Source organism: Podarcis gaigeae (genome assembly GCF_964106915.1).
Source record: "Podarcis gaigeae genome assembly, chromosome: 2".
In the NCBI taxonomy this organism is placed as follows: Eukaryota; Metazoa; Chordata; class Lepidosauria; order Squamata; family Lacertidae; genus Podarcis; species Podarcis gaigeae.
The window spans coordinates 113,195,109-113,222,147 of record NC_139679.1 but is presented as its reverse complement, the minus strand read 5'-3'; the positions used below and the strand labels follow the sequence as shown (position 1 = coordinate 113,222,147).

Below are 27,039 nucleotides of genomic sequence, written 5' to 3'. Positions count from 1 at the left end.
GAAGCAGAGGTTGGAAGGCCATGTAGGATCTAGTTGAGATTCCTACGTTGCGGGGGATCCCTTCCAACCCTACAATTCTAATACAGTGGTACCTTGGGGTAAGAACGTAGTTTGTTCCGGAGGTCTAATCTTAACCTGAAACTGTTCTTAACCTGAAGCACCACTTTAGCTAATGGGGCCTCCTGCTGCTGCCGCGCTGCTGGAGCACGATTTCTGTTCTCACCCTGAGGTAAAGTTCTTAACCCGAGGTACTATTTCTGGGTTAGCGGAGTCTGTAACCTAAAGCGTATGTAACCCGAGGTACCACTGTACCTTGAACGTGACTTAGTTATATACTGGCAACCAATGCAAAGCTTTCCTCGCTGGTGCAGAGCTGTTCTGGCTAAAAACTGGAGCCCAGCATTCTGCGCTAGCTACAGTTTCCTCACCAACCTCGAGGGCAGCCCTTCAAGGAGCACATTGAAGCCATGCAAGCTAGAAATTACCAGTGTCTGCACCTCTGAGACCAGGCTGTGTCCCTGTCCAGGAATGGCCACAGCTGGTGCATCAACCGAAGTTGGGACAACGCTCTCAGTCACTGAGGACAGCTAGCTCTGCCTCCAGGGACAGCGAAGGACCTAAAGCCACATTCCCACTTATTAATAACACTTGAATACTCATGGAAAACCCCAGGAACTGTCACTTGTTAAGGGTGCCTGGAATTGTGGCTCTGTGGGTGAGCACTTTTTGCAAACTACAGTTATTTGGGGTTAGCCAGGGATCAGCAAAATTTTTCAGCAGGGGGCTGGTCCACTGTCCCTCAGATCTTGTGGGGGGCTGGACTATATTTTTTTGGGGGGGATGAATGAATTCCTGTGCGCCACAATAACCCAGAGATGCATTTTAAATAAAAGCACACATTCTACTCATGTAAAAACACCAGGCAGGCCCCACAAATAACCCAGAGATGCATTTTAAAGAAAAGGACACATTCTACTCATGTAAAAACACGCTGATTCCCGGACCATCCGTGGGTTGGATTTAGGAGATTGGGCCTGATCCGGCCTCCGGGTCTTAGTTTGCCTACCCATGGGGTTAGCCATGACTGGTAAAGTGATATAAGATGACACAGGTGGCACTGTGGTATAAACCACGATCAGAAGGTCGGCGTTCGAATCCCTGCGACAGGGTGAGCTCCCATTGCTGTACCTGCTCCTGCCAACCTAGCAGTTCAAAAGCACTCCACTGCAAGTAGATAAATAGGTATTGCTGCGGCAGGAAGGTAAACGGCGTTTCCATGCGCTCTGGCTTCCGTCACGGTGTCCCGTTGCGCCAGAAGCCACATGACCCGGAAAGCTGTCTGTGCACTAAGCCCAGCTCCCTCGGCCTGAAAGCACCCCATAGTCGCCTTTGACTGGGCTTAACCACCCAGGGGTTTCCGTTTTATGTACAATGTGCATCCAAGCCATGTACCTGTTCCTTCGGGGAAAGTGCAACCCCATCAATAACAGGTGAGCTGCCAGTTTCCCAGACCTGCAAACCGCTAAGCCACAGGATTTCCTTCTTCACGGGATTCAGCTTCGGTTTACGGTGTGCTGCCGCCGTACGCAATCATTGCACAAGCGAGTGTGTCACAAACCGACAGAGTGGAAAGGTGGATTGCTTCACATGTTTGGTGTGGTCAACTCCCGCGGCAATTGGGGAAGTCTCATATTCATTAGACCGAGGAGGAGAGGGCTATTTTTACGTGCTATTTTTGCAGCTTGAGTGGTCTAAAAACTGCTAAATTCTCCTTCCAAAGGCAGAAAGTCTAGCTTTCAGGAATTACCTTGCTTGCTGAACCGCCTCTCCTTGGATCTTAAGAGAGATGTTAGAAGATGGAAGATGAAGAAGGTTACATGGCAGTAGATGAAAGAAGCAGAAACATCTGCTCACCACCTGTTCCCCCAAAGGCACAAGGTATGGACTGAAACTTGGACATTGCAGGTTTCAGTTGGCTGGCATGCAGTAATTCCAGTCAAGGATGCTTAATTTCTTAGTGAAGTTGTGGCCTGTTACTGTTTATTAGGAGGGGGAGTGAGGTGTAGTGGTCAGAGTATCAGACTAAGGCTCAGGAGGCAAGGGTTTAATACTAATAATACTAATAATACTAATAATAATACTAATAATACTAATAATACTAATAATACTAATAATTAATTTGTATCCCGCCCATCTGGCTGGGTTTCCCCAGCCACTCTGGGCGGCTTCCAACAAAGATTAAAAATACATTAAAATGCCACACATTAAAAACTTCCCTGAACAGGGCTGCCTTCAGATGTCTTCTAAATGTCAGGTAGTCGTTTATCTCTTTGACATCTGATGGGAGGGTGTTGCACAGGGCGGGTGCCACTACTAACAAGGCCCTCTGCCTGGATCCCTGTAGCTTTGCTTCTCGCAGGGAGGGAACCACTAGAAGGCCCTCAGAACTGGATCTCAGTGTCCGGGCAGAACGATGGGAGTGGAGAAGCTCCTTCAGGAATACTGGGCCGAGGCCATTTGGGGCTTTAAAGGTCAACACCAACACTTTGAATTGTGCTCAGAAACGTACTGGGAGCCAATGTAGGTCTTTATGTAGGACCGGTGTTATGTGGTCTCGGCAGCTGCTCGCAGTCACCAGTCTAGCTGCCGCATACTGGGTTAGTTGTAGTTTCCAGGTCACCTTCGAAGGTAGCTGCATGTAGACCGCATTGCAGTAGTCCAAGCGGGAGATAACTAGAGCATGCACCACTCTGGCAAGACAGTCCGAGGGCAGGTAGGGTCTCAGCCGGCGTACCAGATGGAGCTGGTAGATAGCTGCCCTGGACACAGAATTGACCTGCGCCTCCATGGACAGCTGCGAGTACAGAATGACTTCCAGACTGCGCACCTGGTCCTTCGGGGGCACAGTTACCCCATTCAGGACCAGGGAGTCCCCCACACCTGCCCGCCTCCTGTCCCCCCAAAACAGTACTTCTGTCTCGTCAGGATTCAACCTCAATCCATTAGCCACCATCCATCCTCCAACCGCCTCCAGACACTCACACAGGACCTTCACCGCCTTCACTGGTTCTGATTTGAAAGAGAGGTAGAGCTGGGTATCATCCGCATATTGATGGACACCCAGTCCAAACCCCCTGATGATCTCTCCCAGCGGCTGCATGTAGATGTTAAAAAGCATGGGGGAGAGGACGGAACCCTGAGGCACCCCACAAGTGACCAAATCCCTGCTCAGCAACAAAAATCACTTTGGGGCATTTAATCTGTCTCAGCCTAATCTACCCAGTGGCGCAATTGGGGGCAGGACTTGGGGGCGGAAGTCCAGAGCCACACTCAGCAGAAGGAGAAGCAGGGACCCCCAAAACAGCGGGGCAGGTTCACCACACTCTGAAGTCAATGAAGGAAGTGGAGTTTGAGGCCATCGAGCCAGGATTACTGAGGGGTGTTGTGAATCTAAAAACGATGTATGCTGCCCTGAGCGCTTCAAAGGAATGGCAGATAAGAAATAATAATAATAATAATAAGTTGTGTTTTCCTGATGGACCTTATCAACTCCACAGAATCTCCTTCAAAATGCTGCAACATCACGCAGAAGGTCTTCCTGGCAGCGAGCATCGCGCTGAACGTGGGCCTGATCACGCTTCTGATAGGTAGGCTTCTTGAGTAGTCTTAACTCATGGTCGGGCTGCCATGTCTTTTCTTGGCCCTGCTCCTGTGCCAGGCTTGGGAAACTTCAGGCCTGGGGCCAAATGTGGCCCTTCAGGTTTCTCTGCCTGGCCCCTGGGACTCTCCCCAGGCCAGATTCCTCCTCACTGGCCCTGCTTGGCACCTTGTGTGAGTGTTTTCGTTTGGCTGGAATATATCCTCCAACTCAAATAATACCTCTACTCGCCTGGATGGAGAGTATGGGTAGACACTAGCCTACCATGCAAAGGCAACAATTTATGTCAATTAACTGCCGACTTTTGCCTCTGGCTCTGCATATCTGGGATGTGGCCCCTCAGAAGGTCGCCCCAAAACTAATGTGGCCCTCAGGCTGAAGAAGGTTCCGCTTCCTATTCTATTTCTTAACAGTGGTCTGGCACTTGGAAATATACAGTGATACCTTGGGTTATGAACCTCGTTCTGGAGGTCCGTTCTTAACCTGAAACTGTTCTTAACCTGAGGTACCACTTTAGCTAATGGGGCCTCCCGCTGCCGCTGCGCGATTTCTTTTCTCATCCTGAGGCAAAGTTCTTAACCTGAGGTACTATTTCTGGGTTAGTGGAGTCTGTAACTTGAAGCATCTGTAACCCGAGGTACCACTGTAGTCCTAGCTATTAAAAATACCTCAGAAAATATTGTTTTTAAGAGAGCCAATCGGGGGGGGGGGGGTCACATTGCCCTTAAAAATTCTGGAAAACAGCCTCTTCTTTCTTGTTGCCAATGCCTCTTGGCCACTTCTTGGTTTTTTTAAAAAAAAATAAAGGCCCCATCTGCACTATACTTTTAAAGCAGTATGGTACCATGTTTTCTTCTGTGGATGGACTAGGGCAACCATGTATTGTCCAGATTAGACCACACCTGCCTGCTATTGCTGAACAGTGGTTTCCTAAGGTTCTCTGGTGGCTCACAGATTCTCCATCCCTGCCCTAACCTGAGCTATGTTGAAAGTTTTCCAGATAAAAAACATAGAAGGCGGTTCCTGCTCACGGACTTTGCCCAATTCATGTGACTCGCTCCCAGGAAGTCCAGCAGGTAATTTCATCTCCTTCTCTTTGCCTCTCTTGGAATACAAAGCCTGTCCTGAATTTCAAATTCTTAATATTTCTCTGTATTGTTAGCACGGTGGTAATTCTGCTCGGGTCAAACTGTGACCCGGTTGTGGGTTTAAACCCACCAGTTAAAGACCAGTGGCCTACAGGGAGCCTGCAAGCAGGAACTGAGCAACAGCACTCATGAAGCGTTGCCTCTCTTTAAATGGCCTGTGGTCCACGAAAGCTCCCTCCATAATAGATGTGTGAGGATTATCTCACAATGAAATGTGAGGAAATGAAAAACGACGGGAACCTCAGGCCTCAGGCTCAACTGCAGCCCTCTGTACCTCCCTATCTGGCCCTTAGGTGTCTCCTCAGGCCACATTCCTCACTAAATCCATCTTGTTTTGTTCCTGCGTTTTGTTTGCACCTTACTGGAATGGCTTCTTCAACTGTGGTAAGGCCTCTGGACTGCCTGACTGGAGAAGAGAGAGAGGTATTCGTAGAAACCTCTGAATTATTTCGTGCGGTTGGGACGTAAGCCTACAAGACAGTTGCTCTGCCTGCTTCTGCCTTTTGATCTGCCTGTTAGGATCGTCCTACTCTTGTGTACTCTCCCTCCTGGTCGGTTGTTTGGGAGCTTCAAAAGCTTTCTTCAGCCCAAACATCACAGCGACTGATGCCAAGAAGCATCAGCACACTTAGGGATCCACAGAGTATTGGCGGTTCATGTAACAGACTCAATAGCACAGCATTTTGGCTAATCTACTTTATTTACATATAATACACTTGGAGCACTCCTTCCTCTTTCTCATCAGACAGCAAAAAGAGAAAGAACAAAGGACAACAGTCCCATTCCATGGAATACAGTAATATAAACATCCTGTCTCCGTCACTTCCCACACTGTGGAATGAAAACATACACCGTCATGTGATAGACAACAATCTCATGACTGCAAACACGGAGCAAGAATCCTAACACTGCCAACCTGAGGCATGAAGCTTCTGGAAGGTTCCTCACATGGGAGCGGGACCCCTGAGGCTAAAAAAACAAGTCCCCCACCGCCTTTCACTATTGCACCTTGATAGGTGCAAATATAATCTCCCTTGATTGATCAAATATATTTCCCCAAGGTTCAGAAAGTGGGATCTAACAGCTGGTACAGAGTCTGTCGGCGAGAGCCACCAAGTCTTCTCCTATGGCAGGAATCTATGATCCTACGATCTGATACTTTCTTTCCTTTCCTTGCAGCCCGAGTGACTCTGGATCCAGACACGGCCCACCGGCGGCTGGTGGTATCCAAGGATGAGAAAAGTGTGCGATGGGGAGAGGTGGAGCAGACCTTTCCCAAAAGCGCCAAGAGATTTAACCAGCGCGCTTTTGTGCTGGGCAGGGAGGGATTCTCTTCAGGCAAACACTGCTGGGAGGTTGGCGTGAAGGGCAAGGGGGAATGGGCAGTGGGGGTGGCCAAGGAGTCTGTGAAGAGAGAGGGGCCGACAGGCTTCAGCCCGGCTGTGGGCATCTGGGGGATAGGAGAATACGAGGGACTTGGTAACTACATAGCTTTCACCTCCCCACAACACACACGGCTCTCCTTTCCCAAGAGACCACAGTGGATCCGCGTGTTTTTGGACTACACTGCAGGGCAGGTGGATTTTTTCGATCCGGAAACCCAGACCACAATCTACACCTTCAGTTCAGCTGCTTTTGGTGGGGAAAAGGTTCTGCCTTGGTTCCGTGTGTGGGATGGAACCGAACTTATTGTGCGTCCCTGAGACACTGGACCCCGTACAAAAGGGTTCTGGAGCAGTCTAGGCTCTGTGATGCCGGAACACCCGCCCAATGTCTCTCGATAGCACCTTTCCCGCGTTTTCCCTCAGCTTTTACTTGTTTTTAAACAAGATCTATATTATTTTTCGTTGCATGGCTTTGACAGCTTGGGTATTTGCAACCCTGGGCTCCTTAGCAAGGAAGGGTGGGTTACAAATGTAAAAAAAAAGGAAGTAAACATCTCCAAACATGAGAGGGCTAGACAATTACAAGCAAGCTTTTGCTTTTTTGACAAAAGCCACAGAAGCGAATAGGTGCTTTGTGTAACTTGCGAGAGAGAGAGGCGTTTGAACAGGGCAACATTGTTTTTTGTGCTAATCTCACAATTAAAATACATATTGGGTTTTTCAAGCATGCTTTTAGTAACTTTCCAACCCTAATAAACAGAAACACTAGGGCCAGCTTGGCAACCTGGTAAATTAATGTTTATTAGAGACCTTTACCCTTTATGATATAGGACGCGGGTGGCGCTGTGGGTTAAACCACAGTGCCTAGGACTTGCCGATCAGAAGGTTGGCGTTTCGAATCCCCGCAACAGGGTGAGCTCCCGTTGCTCGGTCCCTGCTCCTGCCAACCTAGCAGTTTGAAAGCACGTCAAAGTGCAAGTAGATCAATAGGTACCACTCCGGCAGGAAGGTAATCGGCGTTTCCGTGCGCTGCTCTGGTTCGCCAGAAGCTGCTTAGTCATGCTGGCCACATGACCCGGAAGCTGTACACCGGCTCCCTCCGCCAATAAAGCGAGATGAGCGCCACAACCCCAGAGTCGGTCACGACTGGACCTAATGGTCAGGGGTCCCTTTACCTTTACCTTACCCTTTATGATACAGTCACATCTGCCGTTAAAACCATGTATCAAACCTCTTTATTCTATCCTTTTAAAAGCTAGAAAAAGTTGTGTTTTTAACCTAGTTAGACCAGACATTCCCAACCTTCGGCTCGCCAGATGTTTTGGACTAAATTTCCCATAATCCCTGACCACTGGTCCTGTTAGCTAAGGATCATGGGAGTTGTAGGCCAAAACATCTGGAGGGCCACAGGTTGGAGACGCACGAGTTAGACCTTCACCTTTGCAGAGTAATTCCAGCCTTGAAACGAAACCAAAATGGCCAGAACATTTACATTCCTGTAAATTCTGGACAGATTTTGCTTGCAGATGGGTAAGACAGAGGTTTGGCCTAGCAGATGAGAAATCTAAACTCTTTGCTACTTTAAGAAAAGTTCCCATGCATGTGGAGAGAATATTGAGACATCTCGAACCTGGGCCCTGGCAGAGAAGACTGCCATTTTTTACAAGCCAATTTACTTCCAGGATTCTACGGGGAAGAAATTTTGCTTGCCAGGACTTGTGACTACAGAATAAAAACAGTTCCCTCTCAATTCCAATTCAGAGAAGGCAATCTGTGCAGAGATGCTAACTGTGAAGAAAACCAACTGGAACTGAGAAGACAATTCCGAGAAGGCCAACGGAAAGAAAGCAATTGAGGAAAAGGATTGAAGCCTGAAGGAGATTACAATCCAGAGAAGTATTAAAACAGCATAAACCTTGAGAAGCTACACATGCTTCCACAGGCCTCACTTTCTTTCAATTTTTGCTTGTATGAGATTTCTAGGCCAGGTCTTTGGGATATGTGAGTGCTAACTGGGGAATATCTTCCCTGGGGTCAACTTCCACAATGGAGAGGACACTTCGCTATGTAAATCTTTTGTCAGGTAATAAAGCTTTGAGCCTTCAGCTTTGTTCTGTATTTGCATTTCCTTGCAAAAATAATATAATTATTAATAATAATAATTTATTTTTTATACCTCGCCCATCTGGCTGTGTTTCCCCAGCCACTCTGGGCGGCTCCCAGCAGAACATTAAAAACACAATAAAAGATCAAACATTAAAAAGTTCCCTAAACAGGGCTGCCTCCAAGTGTCTTCTAAAAGTCAGGTAGTTGTTTATTTCCTTGACATCTGCTGGGAGAGCGTTCCACAGGGTGGGCACCACTACCGAGAAGGCCCTCTGCCTGGTTCCCTGCAACCTCACTTCTCGCAGGGAGGGAATTGCATGAGACACACTAGACAGGCCCCTCCATTATTTGGGGGGAAATGAATAGGAATTCCTCATTTGGGAATCCTGTCTCTTCAGTCCCTTTGAAGAGCCACTGTTTTAGGCCAGGGTGCTCCTGAATACCCACTGCTTGGAAGCTTAGCTGGAGGGAACACAGCTATTGCATTCATGTCGTACTTTGCAGAGGCATCTTGTTCGCCACTGTGATAAGAGGATGCAGATGCTGAGGTCGGATCCAGCAAGGGTCTTCTTACATTATCCATTTGGGCCGGATGCTGACCCTTCCCACTGCCACTTCTCTGCTCTTTCCTTTTGGACATTTTCTAGCTGCTCGCTCTGGATGAGCGACGGACATTGCGCAGCCTGCCAGCGATTTGTTAGGCGTTGCCTTTGAACTGGAAGATCTGGGATGGCCGACACACAGCTGCATTTCCCTTGCACTTGTTGCAATGAAAAGAACAGCGAGCATGTGCAGCATGCCGTTCTGTTTTATTTCTAGAATCATCAGATAGTTTCGCATAATTTTGCGATGGACATTGCTTTCTCGGTGAGGAAGAAGAGAAGGTGGGAAAAGGAGATAACAGGACAGATAGATAGTTAAAGCTGGGGGGAAATATGGGAGAAACGTACACTGAAAATGTTGACTACAATAATAAAATAAAATTATTATAAATTACCTTTTTTTTTGCTCTATAAGACTCACTTTTTCCCTCCTAAAAAGTAAGGGGAAATGTATGTGCGTCTTATGGAGCGAATGCAGGCTGTGCAGCTATCCCAGAAGCCAGAACAGCAAGAGGGATTGCTGCTTTCACTGCGCAGCGAACCCTCTTGCTGTTCTGGCTTCTGAGATTCAGAATATATTTTTTCTTGTTTTCCTCCTCCAAAAACTAGGTGAGTCTTGTGGTCTGGTGCGTCTTATAGAGCGAAAAATACGGTAGTTTGGAGATGGTATTTAACACCAGTCAGATTAAATCAAATAAACAAGGAATACTTGGTGTTATGTTGGAGGGGGTGTTATGTTCACATGTGGTAAATATGTACAATTGGGGGGGGGCAAAGGGTGTTTAAGGAAAGAACATAAAGCACTGGGTTAAAGTTGACCAAAAGTCCAGAGGTAGCATCATTATCAATTAACGATGGAGTGGAAGGTTCACAGGCTATGAAGGACTTGCTCACAAATTTATTGACGGCTGCACAAATTATTACAGCTAGGAAGGGGCAAGCAGAATATAAAATGGAAAAATAGTATAAAGAGGTTTGGGATGTAGCTATTAATGATGAATTAACATGTGCCATTAAGGTAAGATGGGGAATATGCAGGAGAAATGATTTTGAGGAGATATGGAAGGTATTTGTAGAATTTGTATAATGTTAAAACAGAAAGGGGTCACACCATCACAAGAGGTGTTGAAATTTTGGGAGATGGGATAGTTACAATGGAATGGTCTCAGTGGTGGGGTGCACATGTTTATTCTTATCTATGATTATTACTTTGCCAAAATAAAATAAAAAAATTAAACAAGAATGGGGGGGGGGGAGGAAGAGGAGAAAGGCCACATTTTGGACTCACCTGTTGGATTTTCCTCTTCCTGTTTTGAGACATAGCCTGGCAGTCGACTGCAAAAGGGGGAAATTGCTCAAGGGGCTGCTACAGCTCAGCACTATTTCACACATGGCACGCAACACGGAACACAGCAACGACACACGCAGGAGGGGTGGCTCACCTGTGGCCTCGCAGAGGTTACTGGAGTCCAACGGCCACCTGCCTCAGCTGCTAGGGTCAAGGGCCGGCAAACATGGGAGCCGTTGTGCCACAGGTTACCCATGCTTGCAAACAAGAATTAGGGAGGGAGGAGAGAACGGGGCCTTCTCTGCAGTGGCTCCCCGTTTGTGGGATGCTCTCCCCACGGCACTTCGCCTGGCGCCTTCATTATACACCTTTAGGCGCCAGGCAAAAATGTTCCTCTTCGACCAGGCCTTGGGCTGATTCACATCCAATGCCCTTTTAAAATGGGGGGGGGGTTTGTTTTCATTGTGTGTTTTGTGTTTTTACGTTGTGATTTTATCCTGTGAACCACCCTGAGACCTGCGGGTACAGGGCAGTATACAAATTTAATAAATAATAAAAATGAGTAACATTTCTTTTCAGAGATGGGACACTGATAGTGCTTCACATGAACTCTGTAACTCTGACAAACAACAAGCAACGTAGCTCATTACAGTGGTACCTCGGGTTACATACACTTCAGGTTACATATGCTTCAGGTTACAGACTCCGTTAACCCAGAAATAGTGCTTCAGGTTAAGAACTTTGCTTCAGGATGAGAACAGAAATCGTGCTCCAGCGGCACTGCAGCAGCAGGAGGCCGCATTAGCTAAAGTGGTGCTTCAGGTTAAGAACAGTTTCAGGTTAAGTACGGACCTCCGGAACGAATTAGGTACTTAACCCGAGGTACCACTGTATTAAGATCCTTGCACTGGGCATGGGGATGAAACTGCAGTTTACCTCTGACACAGCTAAGACACGCAGCATCTTTAAGAAACTACAGTTCCCAAGATTCTTTGGGGGAAGTCGAGCGAAGAATTCAATATGGCGCCAAGGAGATTGTCCCGCCAGGGCAATCTTTTCAGCCAGCCAGACAAAACGAACACCCCTCCCTTTCCCTGACACCTCCAGAGCCTATTTCAGGACGTGTGGGGCAGCCTCAATGCACAGGCTTCTGCTAGTGGGACTAGTTAGCTGAATCCTGCCCCACATGCTTTGAAGGAACATTGTGGATGTGACCTCAAGTCTCTCAAACCACTATAGAGGGTTAAGCGTGGCCTCAGCAAAGCGCTGTTCAAGCAGCTCTCACTCCCTAAAATGGGGCTCCGTAAGGCTTTTGGTGTGAGGGGAGCTGGGTGCCTCGCCCACCCTCAAAATTCAAAATGGGTGGCTTGTGGTCCAAAACAGTTGGTGAGCCTCCCTCTAAATCAGGGATCAGCAAACTTTTTCAGCAGGGGGCCGGTCCACTGTCCCTCAGACCTTGTGGGGGGCCGGACTACATTTTGAAAAAAAATAATAGTGAATTCCTATGCCCCACAAATAACCCAGAGATGCATTTTAAATAAAAGCACACATTCTACTCATGTAAAAACACCAGGCAGGCCCCACAAATAATCCAGAGATGCAGTTTAAATAAAAGGACACATTCTACTCATGGAAAAACATGCTGATTCCTGAACCGTCCATGGGCCGGATTGAGAAGGCGATTGGGCCGGATCCGGCCCCTGGGCCTTAGGTTGCCTACCCATGCTCTAAATAGACAGTCATTCGATACACAGGGCGAAGGGCTCTCTCCTTTTCTGCCACACAGCTTCTGGCCAAAGACATCATTTCCCTGCCGCCATCTTGCCTCATCCCACGTGGGTCCTCCGATGCCGATCGAGGTTTCCTTTGAGAGTGAACTGCTTCCCGCACTCCGCACAGGAGTAGGGTTTCTCTCCCGTGTGAATCCGGTGGTGTTGATAGAGGGCTGTTTTGCTACCGAACATCTTCCCGCACTCAAAGCACTTGTGGGGCCTCTCTCCAGTGTGGCTGTTTTGGTGCGCCCCCAAGTCCCCTTTCTTCTTGAACCTCTTCCCGCAGTCGTAGCACTCAAAGGGCCTCTCGGTCGTATGGCGTTTCTGGTGGCTGCTCAGGCTGGATTTCTTGCTAAAAACCTTCCAGCATTCCGGGCAGGCGAACTTTTCCCTCAGCTCATCTGTTGGAACAAAGAGCAGAATGTGCATACCGTTTTTTTCCGCTCCATAAGACGCATCCAGTTTTTAGAGGAGGAAAACAAGAAAAATATATATATTCTGAACGAAACAATGGATGTATGATTTTTGTGGTTCATGCTGTGGCCACAGACATGTGATCTGATGGTGAATTTGGGGTGACCCAATGCAAAAATCCTGAGGATCCATGTGGATCCGTGCTTTGTAACCACATTTTTGTGACATTGCGGTCCCACACAATAGTGGGTGCGTGATTTTTTTTGGTCCAGGCTGTAGCCATGGACATGCTATGTGATCTGATGGTGAATTTGGGGTGAACCAATGTAAAAATCCTGAGGATCCATGGGCTTTTACCTCCCAGGCAGCCTCCTTTATCTCTAGCATCCCTTATCTCTCTCCCCGATCAGCAAACGATCAACAGCTTTGTTTCAACACCCACTTCCCTCTTTCAAAAGCATGACCTGCTTTTTGCCCCTGGGCAATTCAGCTCCAGGGAACACGCATTCACTCCATAAGATGCACAGACATTTCCCCTTACTTTTCAGGAAGAAAAAAGTGTGTGTTAGGGAGCGAAAAATACGGTATAACTATATATGTATATATATCTTCAATCATATATAATATGTATACACACACACTGACACTTGTGTCTCTCTGTATTTTTGTAAGGCAAATCATACTGCAGTTTGCATGGCTGCCGACGGGATCTCTCTATCTGTTATAATATCCCATTTTAAATATATATATCACGTCCATTCAGTTTCTCTCGTGCCTGTGTAGCTCAGCCTCCTCTCCTTTAGGGAACAGGCACACATTCGAAATCCAGAGCGGGCAAGAATCCTGAGAGAGAAGGGTGGGCCATTTTAGGATGTGAAACTCAACGGGAAGCCTTAAAAATAGGCTTTGGGGTATGAGGAATTAAAAGCTGTTGGAAGAACGGAAGCCTTTTTCAGACTATTATAATATTATTAATTTGCAAGCAGGATTTATTATAATAATTAAGAATGAGAGATTATTGTATTATGATTATGATATAAAATAAGGGTGCCCTACGTCCAAGATTTCCTGGGATTTCCAAAACAAAAGTGGGGAAAAGCTCAAAAATTTTGGGGTCTTCCTAAATAAACAACCTTCCTAAATAAACAAGCTTCCTAAATAAACAACCTTACTAAATAAACAACCTTCCTAAATAAACAACCTTCAGAATGTCCTGGTTTTACTTTTTGAAATATGGCAATCCATATTTCAAAACAGGGTGAATCAATGAGACAGAATTAAAAAAATCCATGGACAGGAAGCCACTAAAATAAAACAAACATTTATCACGTACTGGATTTTTTATGTGAAATTTGTGTGAATTCAATAAAATGTTTGTTTTAAAAAAAGAATTAAAAACTGCTATTATTTTTGTGACTGGACAACAGAATGTCTATGTGCACTTTTTTAATAACAATAATGCAAAGCTGAAAAATGAATGAACTGCAGCTAAAATATTACAGTGGTACCTCGGGTTAAGAATTTAATTCGATCTGGAGGTCCGTTCTTAACCTGAAACTGTTCTTAACCTGAGGTACCACTTTAGCTAATGGAGCCTCCCGCTGCCATCGCGTGATTTCTTTTCTCATCCTGAAGCAAAGTTCTTAACCCGAGGTACTATTTCTGGGTTAGTGGCATCCGTAACCTGAAGTGTCTGTAACCCGAGGTACCACTGTTATGTTCCTTTTTGCACATGGTCTACTCCTTCCCCTGCCCACCCCCCTAATATTCTTAAGAGGGTCTCTTCCGCAGTCTTCAGAGAGTAGCTGGAAGTGGGGAGGCAGAAAAAGGCCCTCCTTTCTTTCCAACTCTGCAGTTTTAATCCGAAATCTTAGGCGCAGCACTGTGCCCAGAGCTCAGAAACCGCTCGCGTTAATGAAATTCCCTGTCATAAAATGCACCTGGAATCATGGGAGTTTCGAGCGCTGCCGTTGAGGTCCCTTCCAATTCTAAGATCTGGCTGGCCCCTGTGAGAACAGGATACAGTGGTACCTCAGGTTACATACGCTTCAGGTTACAGACTCCGCTAACCCAGAAATAGTGCTTCAGGTTAAGAACTTTGCTTCAGGATGAGAACAGAAATCGTGGTCCGGCGGCGCGGCGGCAGCAGGAGGCCCCATTAGCTAAAGTGGTGCTTCAGGTTAAGAACAGTTTCAGGTTAAGTACGGACCTCCAGAATGAATTAAGTACTTTCTGCTGTTATAAAGAATTACGTACAAATAGATTGTTAATGGACAAAAGGGAAAAATAAGGTTAGAATGTGTTAAGATAAATTATAGGACAGAAAACTAAGGAAGATGGAAAGGATTTGCTGAACCAGTTAATCGAAGTGGAATACAAAAAAGGGAGGTGCGAGGAGGTCGCTGAAACAAGTCAACGAAAGATAAGATTTTGAAAGTATTTGGTGTGTTTCTAATTGTTTATGTTTTGTTATGTATATGTAGTGTTTTTTTGTATTGTACTGTACTGTATTGTTTTGTTTTGTTTAACTCTTTTTCTCTCTTTTTTTGTAATTTTTAAACTCTTAATAAATATTTTTTTTTTTTAAAAAAAAAGCCAGAACGAATTAAGTACTTAACCCGAGGTACCACTGTACTGGAGTAACCTGGTGGGCGCTTCTTATGGCCTCGCCACCTGGAGAAGATCCCCCCGGCGCTGCCCTGCTCACCTGGGTGCTGATTCTGGTGTCGGACCATGTCTCCCCTCTCACAGAAGGCCTTGCCACAGATGGGGCAATCGTAGGGCTTCTCCCTCGCGTGCTTCAGGTAGCGCCCCTTCCTGCTGAACTGCTTCCCGCAGTCGGCGCACTGGAAGGGCTTCGCTTCTTTGTGGAGGATTTCGTGCCTGGTGAGGTTGGAGCGGATGTTGAAGCGCTTCCCGCACTCGAGGCACGGGAAGGGCCTCTCCTGCCGGTGTGTCCGCTGGTGCCTCACCAGGCTCCCGTTGTCGTAGAAGCTTTTCTCGCACTCGGGGCACTGGAAGGGCCTCTCTCCCGCATGGACCCTCTGGTGCCTCTCGAGGCCTCCTTTACTGAGGAAGCTCATCTCGCACTCGAGGCACAAGTAGCGCTTCCTCAGGTCACCTGCGGAGGGACCAAACAGGCAAGGAGTGACCCCTCTGGAAATGATGGTGCAGGACTAATGCCACCAAGCTATTGATGCTTGGCAGGGACAAAGTTAAAACGGACAGGTCCAGAGATTATTTTGAAGCCTGGGAGTTTGAGGTCACTGAGTTCCATAACAATGAGAATCGAAAGATGTCTGTGTGGTTTGCGGCATAAATGGAATACCGTGTCTGCAAAGGACTGGTGCATGCTCTGGTTATCTCCTGCTTGGACTACTGCAATGCGCTCTACATGGGGCTACCTATGAAAGTGACCCAGAAACTGCAACTAATCCAGAATGCGACAGCTAGACTGGTGACTGGGAGCGGCCGCCGAGACCACATAACACCGGTCATGAAATACCAACATTGGCTCCAAGTACGTTTCCGAGCACAATTCAAAGTGTTGGTGCTGACCTTTAAAGCCCTAAATGGTCTTGGCCCAGTATACCTGAAGGAGGGTCTCCACCCCCATTGTTCTACCCGGACACTGAGGTCCAGCACCGAGCGCCTTCTGGCGGCTCCTTCACTGAGAGAAGTGAGGTTACAGGGAACCAGGCAGAGGGCCTTCTCGGTAGTGGCACCCGCCCTGTGGAACACCATCCCATCAGATGCCAAGGGAAAAAACCAACTATCTGACTTTTAGAAGACATCTGAAAGCAGCCCTGTTTAGGGAAGTTTCTAATGTTTGATGTTTTATCGTGTTTTTAATATTCTGTTGGGAGCTGCCCAGAGTGGCTGGGGAAAACCAGCCAGATGGGCGGGGTATAAATAATAAATTATTAGTAGTAGTAGTATTAGTATTATTACTAAAACCAGTCAGGCATTTATGTATGATAAACAGTGGGAGAGACGCGTTGTGACATACGCATTATTGATTTATAACTAAAGATTTACGTGGGCTGACAAAGCGAAGAGCAACTTGGGAATGTCCTATAGTTAAGCAAAATTCTAGCAAAATTGGTAAAGAGTAGCCGACAGAAAATGAAGAGGAGAAAAATAGAAGGGGAAAAAAATGCTAAAATGAGTATTTCCTTTATCCTCTCTACAGAACAGGGGAACAAAATATATTTGCTCAGGCCGTTTAGTTTAGGTTTTCCTTTTATGGTAGATTTTTATTGCCCGCCGCAGTTTGTTTCTATCTATCTAAAAGGTGCCTTAGTTGTTGCAGAGCAAAGCACAAATAAATAAGCGACACCCCAAAGCATGGGGACCACAATTCCCTCACCGAGATGGGTTTTCTGATGCTGAATAAGCGCATCTCTTTCCGTGAACCTTTTCCTGCATTCGTGGCACTCGTGGGGCTTTTTGCCAGTGTGGATCCTCCGATGTTTGACGAGGCCTCCTTTGTCGCGAAACCCTTTCCCGCACTCGAGGCATTTGTAAGGTCTCTCCCCCGTGTGGGATCTCTGGTGCCTCACGAGGCTCGCTAGCACCGTAAAACTGTTCCCACAATCCGGGCAAAAGTGCCTTTTTTTCTTGTCACCTGCTAGGAGGGAGACAGAGAGAACGCTCATGTGAACAAAGGAATAAACCAGAGACATTTTAGGGGCTGAGAACATGAGGGACAAACCTAAATAAATCATTTAGAAGGAGCCGAGAGGAAATTAAAATGTTTGAAAAAACAGGAGGCAGAGTCCTCTCCAGGAATGGGCGGGGAGCACTGGGGAACAATTTTTTTTGAATGTGTTGCCTAGAATGTTATTTTTGTTTCAGACACTACAAATTGTGGATAAATTAAATTGTTTCAAGAAGTGGCAGAAAGATATATCTAAATTTGTCTGGCAGGGCAAAAAGCCCAGAATAAAGTTTAAGATACTTACTGACGCAAAAGAAAGAGGGGGTTTTGCCCTGCCGGACTTAAGACTGTATTATGAAGCGGCAGCTTTCTGCTGGTTGAAATATTGGCTACTACTTGAAAATGCAGACATTCTGGATCTGGAAGGTTTTAACAATATGTTTGGTTGGCATGCATATATTTGGTATGACAAGGTTAAAGTGCACAAGGGTTTTAAAAACCATATTGTCAGGAAAGCACTATATAATGTTTGGATTCGGTATAAGGATTTGTTGGAAAACAAAACGCCCAGGTGGCTATCACCAATGGAGGCTAAAGAGGTGAAGAAACTTAATATGAGAACTAATTGGCCAAAATATTTTGAGATCTTAGAACTAGAAAGTGGTGAATTTAAATTACAGAGCTTTGAGAAGATAAAGTCCAAGGTACGAGATTGGCTCCATTATTTTCAAATAATGGAGGCCTTTAAACAAGACAGGAAAATTGGATTCCAGGTGGAAAAATCAAAATTAGAAACTGAATTGTTAGAACCCAATACGAAGAATTTATCAAGGATGTATAACTTGCTGTTGAAGTGGAATACAATTGATGAGACAGTAAAATCAGCCATGATTAGATGGGCACAGGACTTAGGTTATGATATTATGTTTGCTGACTGGGAACAGTTGTGGACCACAGGTATTAAATTTACGGCTTGTAATGCCTTAAGAGAAAACATTATAAAAATGATTTACAGGTGGTACATGACCCCAGCCAAGCTCGCGAAGATTTACCATTTGCCCAATAATAAATGGTGGAAATATAATGAGACCGAAGGTACCTTTTTCCATCTTTGGTGGACCTGCCCAAAGATCAAGGCCTTCTGGGAACTGATTTATAATGAAATTAAGAAAGTACTTAAATGTACTTTTCATACGAAACCAGAGGCATTTCTTTTGGGTATGGCCGGCCAATTGGTGTCGAGGAGGGATAAGATCTTTTTTATGTACGCCACAACGGCAGCAAGGATTCTTCTAGCAAAGTATTGGAAGACACAAGAGCTACCCACACTGGAAGAGTGGCAGGCGAAAGTGATCGACTTTATGGGATTGGCAGAAATGACCGGCAGAATCCGTGACCAAGAGAAAGAGACTGTGGAGGAAGATTGGAAGAAGTTTAAAGCATATCTTAAAAATTGCTATAAAATTGAGGAGTGTTAAAGTGTTAAGGGAAAGGAAGATGTATAATTACAGCTATATATATCTTTTGATTTAAAGGGTAATTGAAAGGAGAATAAGTTAAACTATAATTGGCTAAAAGGGTTGCTGAAAAATTTTGAAACTAGGATGCAAAAAGGGGAAGGTACGGGGAAGTCCGAGAAAAGAGGCTTATGAAAATGAGGTTAAGAAAGCAAAATGTATGTATGTGTCTGTGTTTGTTGTTGTTTGCATTGTTTGGTGTTGTTTCGTTGTTAAAATTGGAAAATTAATAAAAATTTTATTAAAAAAAAGAACAATTTTTTTTCCCATTTTCTCTTGCATGAGCTTTTTCAACTGTTCTTCCATGTTCTTTCTATGCTGATTTCAAATCTGAAATCGATTTCTGTGTACGTGCTATAGTTATCTTTCAATTTCCGACTTTTGCTGATATGTCATATTTACACTGGGGATAAGTGGACACTGACACGTTGATCTACCCTAACCACATGGTAATTATTGTTTTGCAAACTTAATTTTTCTTTATTTTTATAGTTTTGTAACCTTAATATAGGGACGTGGGTGGCACTATGGGTTATACCACAGAGCCTTGGACTTGCCGATCAGAAGGTCAGTGGTTTGAATCCACACAACGGGGTGAGCTCCCGTTGCTCGGTCCGTTCCGACGGGAAGGTAATCGGCGTTTCCGTGCGCTGCTCTGGCTTGCCAGAAGTGGCTTAGTCATGCTGGCCACATGATCCGGAAGCTGTACGCCGGCTCCTTTGGCCAGTAAAGTGAGAGTCGGTCACCCGACCTAACCTAAATATTTGTATTTTTCAGATTGGACCATGGCTTCTCCAAGTAGACAAAAATGTGTAAACAAGTGTGGTGCATGAACTGCAAAAAACCCCTAGAGCTTACAGAACAAAACCAACTTCAGATATGAAATCGGCACATCTAAATTAGGTTAGAACAACTGCAAGAAATTTTTTGTTTCCCAGTGTTATGTTTAAATGCTCTTCAACTCAAAACAAGCAAACGAATCTCGAATCCTTCCTCTCTCACCAGAGCTGGAGTCCAAGGCCTTCCTTTCCTCCAGGGCCTGTGGATCTGGCACCCAAGGTTCTTCCTCTTCTTCTAAGCTGGAGATCAGGGAGGGTTTGAGGACATGAGACCCTGTTTGGAGAGAAAAGCCAAAGAGGATCAAGGAGGAATCAGACAATCATTTCTTGGTCTCAAGTAGGGCCAGGGCCTTTTCAGTACTGGCCCCAACTTGGTGGAACACTCTGTCACAAGAACACTCTGTCACTAGGGCCCTGCGGGACTTGACATCTTTCCGCAGGGCCTGCAAGACAGAGTTGTTCCGCCTGGCCTTTGCTTTGGAGTCAGTCTGACCCTTATGTTTCCCTCCCCTTATGGTTTTGATCTATGGGCTACTTTTAAAATGAGGCTGCATTTTAGAGTCTCAGCCTGTGTACCAGATGGAGCTGATAAACAGCTGCCCTGGACACAGAATTGACCTGCGCCTCCATGGACAGCTGCGAGTCCAAAATGACTCCCAGGCTGCGCACCTGGTCCTTCAGGGGCACAGTTACCCCATTCAGGACCAAGGAGTCCTCCACACCTGCTCCCCTCCTGTCCCCCCAAAACTGTACTTTTGTCTTGTCAGGATTCAACCTAACAAGGTACTTACCCAACCAAGATGTATTTTCATAGTTCTCAAGCATGACATCCCTGTACAAGCTTCTTTCAGCCGGATCCAGCAAGGCCCACTCCTGCTCTGAAAAGTACACAGCCACATCCTCAAAGGTCACGGGTCTCTGCAACAGTGACGATAACAACAGGTGAGCAAACTAAACTAAACTTCACTTCCCCAGGTACCATCCCAAAGAGGCCTTGACCCCAAACCACACACAATAGTGGCATATCTGCTTCGAAATGTGGTTTTGCTCATATCTGAGATTCTGTAGAGGCACTAAACTCAGTCTGTCCTCAGCCAGCTCGTGTCTGTCTGGGTTCAATCCCTGTCACCCTAGGCAAAAAAAAGGTAAAGGACCCCTGGACAGTTAAGTCCAGCCAAAGGCGACTGTGGGGTTGTGGCGTCATATTGCTTTTCAGGCTGAGGGAGCTGGCGTTTGTCCACAGACAGCTTTCTGGATCATGTGGCCAGCAGGACTAAACTGCTTCTGGCGCAACTGGACACCATGACAGAAACCAGTGCGCACAGAAACACCGTTTACCTTCCCACTGCTATGGTACCTATTTATCTACTTGCACTGGCATGCTTTTGAACTGCTAGGTTGGCAAGAGGTGGGACAGAGCAACAGGAGCGGGGATTTGAACTACCTTCTGATTGGCAAGCCCAAGAGGCTCAGTGGTTTAGACCACAGCACCTGTTCCCGAAACCTTGGAGAGCTTCTGCCAATCATCACAGGATCTGTAGACAATACTGTGTTGGATGGACCAATAATCTGCCTCGGAACAAGACAGTTTGTATGCCTCCCCTCTCCCACAACCACACAGCGGGACTCTCTGATGGCATCCTCACAGCAACACTGTGAGGCAGGGGTGGCCAAGGGACAACAAGTGGCCCAACAGAGATCTGAAATGCTGGTCTCCTTGGCCCAGTTGGGATTTCAATCCACTACACTAGTTCTCAATGTGAGCAAATGACAGATTTCTGTTGCTGGGCTCTGCAATCAGAGTTTCCTACCTGCCCAGGGTCTGCCTCAGTTGTATCCCTTCCACCAGGAGGAGCGGGTGCACCAGCACAGAGAGAGTACGGACTTCTTGCACCTGAAGGCACAAAAAACGCAGAGAACAATTCCATTTCTACCCAGCCTTGAACTTTTGACGCTCCGTTTAACCAAGCCTCAGAAAGTGAGTGGAGTGAATTCTGCGAAAGGAATTCTTCTCCTTCAGCAAATATCACATGCAGAAGAAAATGCATGCAGGGGGGCGACAGGCACACAGAGGTAGCACCATTTTGATTACATTGATTATCATCACCCTTGTGATCTAAACCGCGGTTCTCAAGGCAACAAAATATAATCTGAAGGGAGCTTACGAGAGGGTAACTTTGTGGCACCACCCCACCATGTTGGCATCTTCCCTCCCGAACAGGGATGATGGGAGTTGTAGTCCAACAAAAATCTGGGGATTTTTGCATCGTGCACAATCCCAAACACCTTATTTGAAAGCTGGCTTCATCTAATTTCGCACCTGGTCTAGAGTCCAGAGTCTTCCCTCCATCCACCTCACAGGGGATCGGAATCCAGGGCTCTTCCTCTTGTTCCAGCCGAGAGATCAGGTCGGGTTTGAGAACTGGAGACCCCACTTGGGTAAGGATGTGAACATTATTATTACCGTTCCTGTTGCTATTCAATACTCAACATACCGCCTTACATCAAAAACTGGCTTCCGAGAGGTTTACGAAGTACAAAGGCCAGTTGCACATACGAACATCCATAATTGAAACACGCAATAAATCAAAGCTCATGAAAACAGCACAGCAATCAGAGGCGGTGAAGAGAGGTTGATTGTTCCACTACTTTTGGAAGTGTAGCTTTGGGAAGGAGATCAAGCTAAAGGTAAAGGGACCCCTGACCATTAGGTCCAGTTGTGGCCGACTCTGGGATTGCAACGCTCATCTCACTTTATTGGCCAAGGGAGCCGGCATACAGCTTCCGGGTCATGTGGCCAGCATGACTAAGCCGCTTCTGGCGAACCGGAGCAGTGCATGGAAACGCCATTTACCTTCCCGCTGGAGCGGTACCTATTTATCTAACTGCACTTTGACGTGCTTTCGAACTGCTAGGTTGGCAGGAGCAGGGACCGAGCAACGGGAGCTCACCCGTCGCGGGGATTTGAACCGCCGACCTTCTGATCGGCAAGTCCTAGGCTCTGTGGTTTAACCCACAGCGCCACCTGTGGGCCTCCAAACTCTTGACACCCTTATTTATTTATTTGTTTGTTTGTTTGTTTATTATGATGAATTTATATACAGTCATAGCTCGGGTTACAGATGATTCGGGATACGGACGCGCCGAAACCCGGAAGTACCGGAATGATTTACTTCCGGGTTTTGGACTCGCGCATGCGCAGAAGCACTAAATCGCACTTTGCGCATGCACAGACGTGGTGTTGCGGGTTGCAGACACTGCGGGTTGCGGACGTGCCTCCCACACGGATCACATTCGCAACCCGAGCGTCCACTGTACCGCCCTACACCTGGAGGTTTCAGGGCGGTTCGCAGAAAAGATCACAATATACAAATTAAAAATAACCTAATAATACACACACACTGCAAAAAAAGAGCCACATTTTAAAAAGGGTATAGGATGTCAATCAGGTCAACCAAAGGCCTGGTTAAAAAGAAACATTTTTGCCTGGCGCTTAAAAGTGTATAATGAAGGCGCAAACCTTGAGAAACAGCAGCTCCCGGTACCCTTTGGGGGAAGCCAGGGGTGTTTAAAATGTTATCATAGGTCTTTAGATGTATAGAATCATAAAATCGCAGAGTTGGGACCCCAAGGGTCATCTAGTCCAACCCCCTGCAATGTACCGTATTTTTCGTCCCATAGGACGCTCCGTCCCATAGGACGCACCTACTTTTTTGGGGGGGGAAATAAAGGAAAAATTTTTTTCCTTTATTTCCCCCCCCAAAACCAGGTCGGGGAACATTGGGATGGCGGTGCTGCGCCTCCCCGCTGTCCCCCGAGCTTGTGGGGCTGGCCCATGTCTGCCTGGCGTGAGGGGCGCTCTGCTTCAGGGCGCCCCGCGCGTTGGGCGGCAGGCTACAGTCCGCAGCATGGGGAACCCTCTGTTTCAGGGCGCCCCACGGGCCCCCCGGGTGCGCAAGGCTTGCCAACACCAGCGCGGAGCACGGGGCGTCCTCCAAAGGGCGCCCCGTGCTCCGTGCTGCCGGCTTCCGCCCGCAAACCTTGCGCTCCCGGGGGGAGATCCCCCGGGTGCGCAAGGCTTGCCGACACCTGCGTGGAGCACGGGGCGGCCTCCGAAGGGCGCCCCGTGCTCCGTGCTGCCGGCTTCCGCCCGCAAGCCTTGCGCTCTCGGGGGGAGATCCCCCGGGTGCGCAAGGCTAGCGGACACCTGCGCGAAGCACTGGGCGTCCTCCAAAGGGCGCCCCGTGCTCCGTGCTGCCGCCCGCAAGCCTTGCGCTCACGGGCGCAAGGCTTGCCAACACCAGCGCGGAGCACGGGGCATCCTCCGAAGGGTGCCCCGTGCTCCGCGCTGCCAGCTGCCGCCCGCAAGCCTTGCGCTCCCGGGGGGAGATCCCCCGGGTGCGCAAGGCTTGCCGACACCAGCACGAAGCACGGGGCGGCCTCCGAAGGGCGCCTGGTGCTCCGTGCTGCCGACTTCCACCCGCAAGCCTTGCGCTCACAGGGGGGGGGGGAGATCCCCTGGGTGCGCAAGGCTGGCCAACACCAGCGCGGAGCACGGGGCGGCCTCCAAAGGGCGCCCCGTGCTCCGTGCTGCCGGCTTCCGCCCGCAAGCCTTGCGCTCTCGGGGGGAGATCCCCCGGGTGCGCAAGGCTAGCGGACACCTGCGCGAAGCACTGGGCGTCCTCCAAAGGGCGCCCCGTGCTCCGTGCTGCCGCCCGCAAGCCTTGCGCTCACGGGCGCAAGGCTTGCCAACACCAGCGCGGAGCACGGGGCGTCCTCCGAAGGGCGCCCCATGCTCCGCGCTGCCAGCTGCCGCCCGCAAGCCTTGCGCTCTCGGGGGGAGATCCCCCGGGTGCGCAAGGCTTGCCGACACCAGCGCGGAGCACGGGGCGGCCTCCGAAGGGTGCCCTGTGCTCCGCGCTGCCGCCCGCAAGCCTTCGGCTCCCGGGGGAGATCCCCGGCTGCGCAAGGCTTGCGGACACCTGCGCGAAGCACAGGGCGTCCTCTAGAGGGCGCCCCGTGCTCCGCGCTGCAGGCTGCCGCCCGCAAGCTTTGCGCACCCGGGGGAACTCCCTCCGGGCGTGCAAGGCTTGCGGATAGCTTCCTGGAGCCTGGAGAGCGAGAGACGTCGGTGCGCACCGACGCCTCTCGCTCTCCAGGCTTCAGCGAAAGCCTGCATTCGCCCCATAGGACGCACACACATTTCCCCTTCATTTTTGGAGGGGGAAAAGTGCATCTTATAGGGCGAAAAATACGGTATGTTGTGAATGTGGCCTAGATGGGCCTTTGGCCTGATCTATGCAGGTGTTCTTCAGGTGTTCTTATACCTGGCAAATGCCCTCAACTGATTTTCCAGAACAGCCCTATTATTATTTATTAAATGTGCATGCCATCATTCATCCGCAGAGCTCAGGGCGGTTCGCAACATAAAAATGCAACATAAGAGCACAAAATACCTGTTAAAAACAAGAGCAAACAAAGAAACCAATAGCCCCGCTTCCCCTCCCACACATTTAAAAGGAGTATAAGATGGCTGCTTCAGAACATATATCTGTCCCAACAAAATGATGAGAAATAGTACCTACTCAGGAAAGCCACGTGGCCATAATTCTCCGCCATGACGTCGCTGTACAAAGATTTCTGATGCGAATCCAGAAGATCCCACTGACCCTTCGTGAAATAGACAGCAACGTCTTCAAAGCTCACCAGCATCTGAAAGGTGGGGAGAAACGACTACAAGAAGGAAATGCAAAACAGGCTGATTTCACCAATATAAAGAAAAATGGCCGCAACATGTGCAGTGTTTACTTCCCAGGTTGAAGAGGGCACACAAAGCTCATAGGTTTTCTAATAAATAACAACAAGGACTCCAATATCTTCAGGAATGCCTCCCCCAATAGGAACCTACGCATATCTTTTTTGGACGGATCTTCTCCAGATCCCCGCTCTAAGGAAGGTGCCGACAAGGCAGAGGGCCTTTTCAGTGGTGGCTCCTCCTCTGTGAAATGCTCTCCCCAGCAAGATCCACCTGGTGACTTTACTGACATGTTTTCAGTACCAGGAAAAGGCTTACCTCCCTCCACCCCAGCCTTTTGATAGACTGAGGTGATAGTGATTTGTTACTGTGTGCTATTCCTATTGTGGCTGTCACTAGGGTTGTACTGATAGTATAACCAGTGATAAAATATATAAGCTAATCACCAAATGGCTCCTTCAACCTAGGTTACGGTTGCCACAACGAAATGCCTAGGCATCATTTCCCCCTCCCCCCATGGTGAGGTTTATTGTTCCAAAATGTTCGGGAACCAAATAACGGCTTCTGATTGGCTGCAGGAAGCTCCTGCAGCCAATCAGAAGCTGCGGAAGCCCCACTGGAGGTTCAGGCTCCAAGAGAACGTTCGCAAACCGGAACAATCACTTCCGGGTTTGCGGCATTCGGGAACCAAAACATCCTAGTTCCAGGGCATTTGACAACCAAGGTAAAACTGTACAGTTTTATATGTTAAAGAGAAAATCTAAAAGCAGTTTAAGGTAAAGGTAAAGGGAACCCTGACCATTAGGTCCAGTCGTGCCCGACTCTGGGGTTGTGGCACTCATCTCGCTTTACTGGCCAAGGGAGCCGGCGTACAGCTTCCGGGTCATGTGGCCAGCATGACTAAGCCGCTTCTGGCAAACCAGAGCAGCGCACGGAAACACCGTTTACCTTCCCGCCAGAGCGGTACCTATTTATCTACTTGCACTTTGATATGCTTTCAAACTGCTAGGTTGGCAGGAGCAGGGACCGAGCAACAGGAGCTCACCCTGTTGCGGGGATTCAAACCGCCGACCTTCTGATTGGCAAGCCCAAGGCTCAGTGCTTTAGACCACATCAAATGAAACAATCCGAAATAAAACAAGCTTCAAGCTTGTTCAAGCTTCAAGGAAAAATATTTCAGATCCTTCTCTGAGTGACATTTTGCTTTCACGGTATTTACCTACCCAGTTTACAGAGCTGCCCCATAGCGGAAGTACTCACGCCAGTCGCAAAACGCGCCTGGGGAATTTCAAACCCTGGTCATAATGTATTAATGTTTTCAATTGTGTTCTGAGTTCCTTGGACACCTTTGGGTAGCAGGTAAAAAAGGTAAAGGACGGTTACATCCAGTCAAAGGCAACTATGGGGTTGCGGCGCTCATCTCACTTTCAGACCGAGGGAGCTGGTGTTTGTCCACAGACAGCTTTCCGGGTCATGTGGCCAGCAGGACTAAACCGCTTCTGGCGCAACAGGACACTGTGATGGAAACCAGAGCACACGGAAATGGCGTTTACCTTCCCAACACAGCGGTACCTATTTATCTACTTGCACTGGTGTGCTTTCGAACTGCTAGGTTGGCAGGAGCTGGGACAGAGCAACAGGAGCTCACCCTGTCGTGGGGATTCGAACTGCTGCCCTTCCGATCGGCAAGTGGATTAACAATCGTAATGGGCCAGCAAGAGCAGGGGGGGAAAGAGCATTTCTCTGAGCTCACACCTCCCTGGGACAAACCCTCTGCCTTCATCCTCCTGCATACCTGAGCCAGGTGTGTTACTGACATCTCTGTTCCTTCAGGATGAATGGGCCATCAGAGCTGAAATGTGCCACAGCCTGTGAGGACAAAGTGGAAAGGAGAT

The 27,039-nt window shown here is 47.9% G+C and overlaps 2 protein-coding genes across 4 annotated transcripts in view; both read right to left on the bottom strand.

Moving 5' to 3' along the window:
* The window catches only part of LOC310837988 (E3 ubiquitin-protein ligase TRIM11-like), a 1,016,249-nt gene that overhangs the window by 952,015 nt on the left and 37,195 nt on the right, over nucleotides 1-27,039 (bottom strand). The window lies entirely within an intron of this gene.
* The window catches only part of LOC310837596 (uncharacterized protein), a 36,566-nt gene continuing 21,306 nt past the window's right edge, over nucleotides 11,780-27,039 (bottom strand). The window contains exons 3-11 of one of the 3 annotated variants that reach the window (XM_083724439.1): nucleotides 26,940-27,013; nucleotides 24,975-25,101; nucleotides 21,710-21,823; nucleotides 21,201-21,283; nucleotides 20,181-20,307; nucleotides 19,553-19,663; nucleotides 16,743-17,003; nucleotides 15,081-15,494; nucleotides 11,780-12,360 (exon numbers count right to left, since the gene is read on the bottom strand). In XM_083724439.1, the coding sequence (XP_083580565.1) occupies nucleotides 12,014-12,360; nucleotides 15,081-15,494; nucleotides 16,743-17,003; nucleotides 19,553-19,663; nucleotides 20,181-20,307; nucleotides 21,201-21,283; nucleotides 21,710-21,823; nucleotides 24,975-25,101; nucleotides 26,940-26,963 (1,608 nt within the window). In that variant the 5' untranslated portion in view covers nucleotides 26,964-27,013 and the 3' untranslated portion in view covers nucleotides 11,780-12,013. The remainder of the gene's footprint in view (nucleotides 12,361-15,080; nucleotides 15,495-16,742; nucleotides 17,004-19,552; nucleotides 19,664-20,180; nucleotides 20,308-21,200; nucleotides 21,284-21,709; nucleotides 21,824-24,974; nucleotides 25,102-26,939; nucleotides 27,014-27,039) is intronic. The other 2 variants (XM_083724440.1, XM_083724441.1) reach the window with 2 other exon arrangements.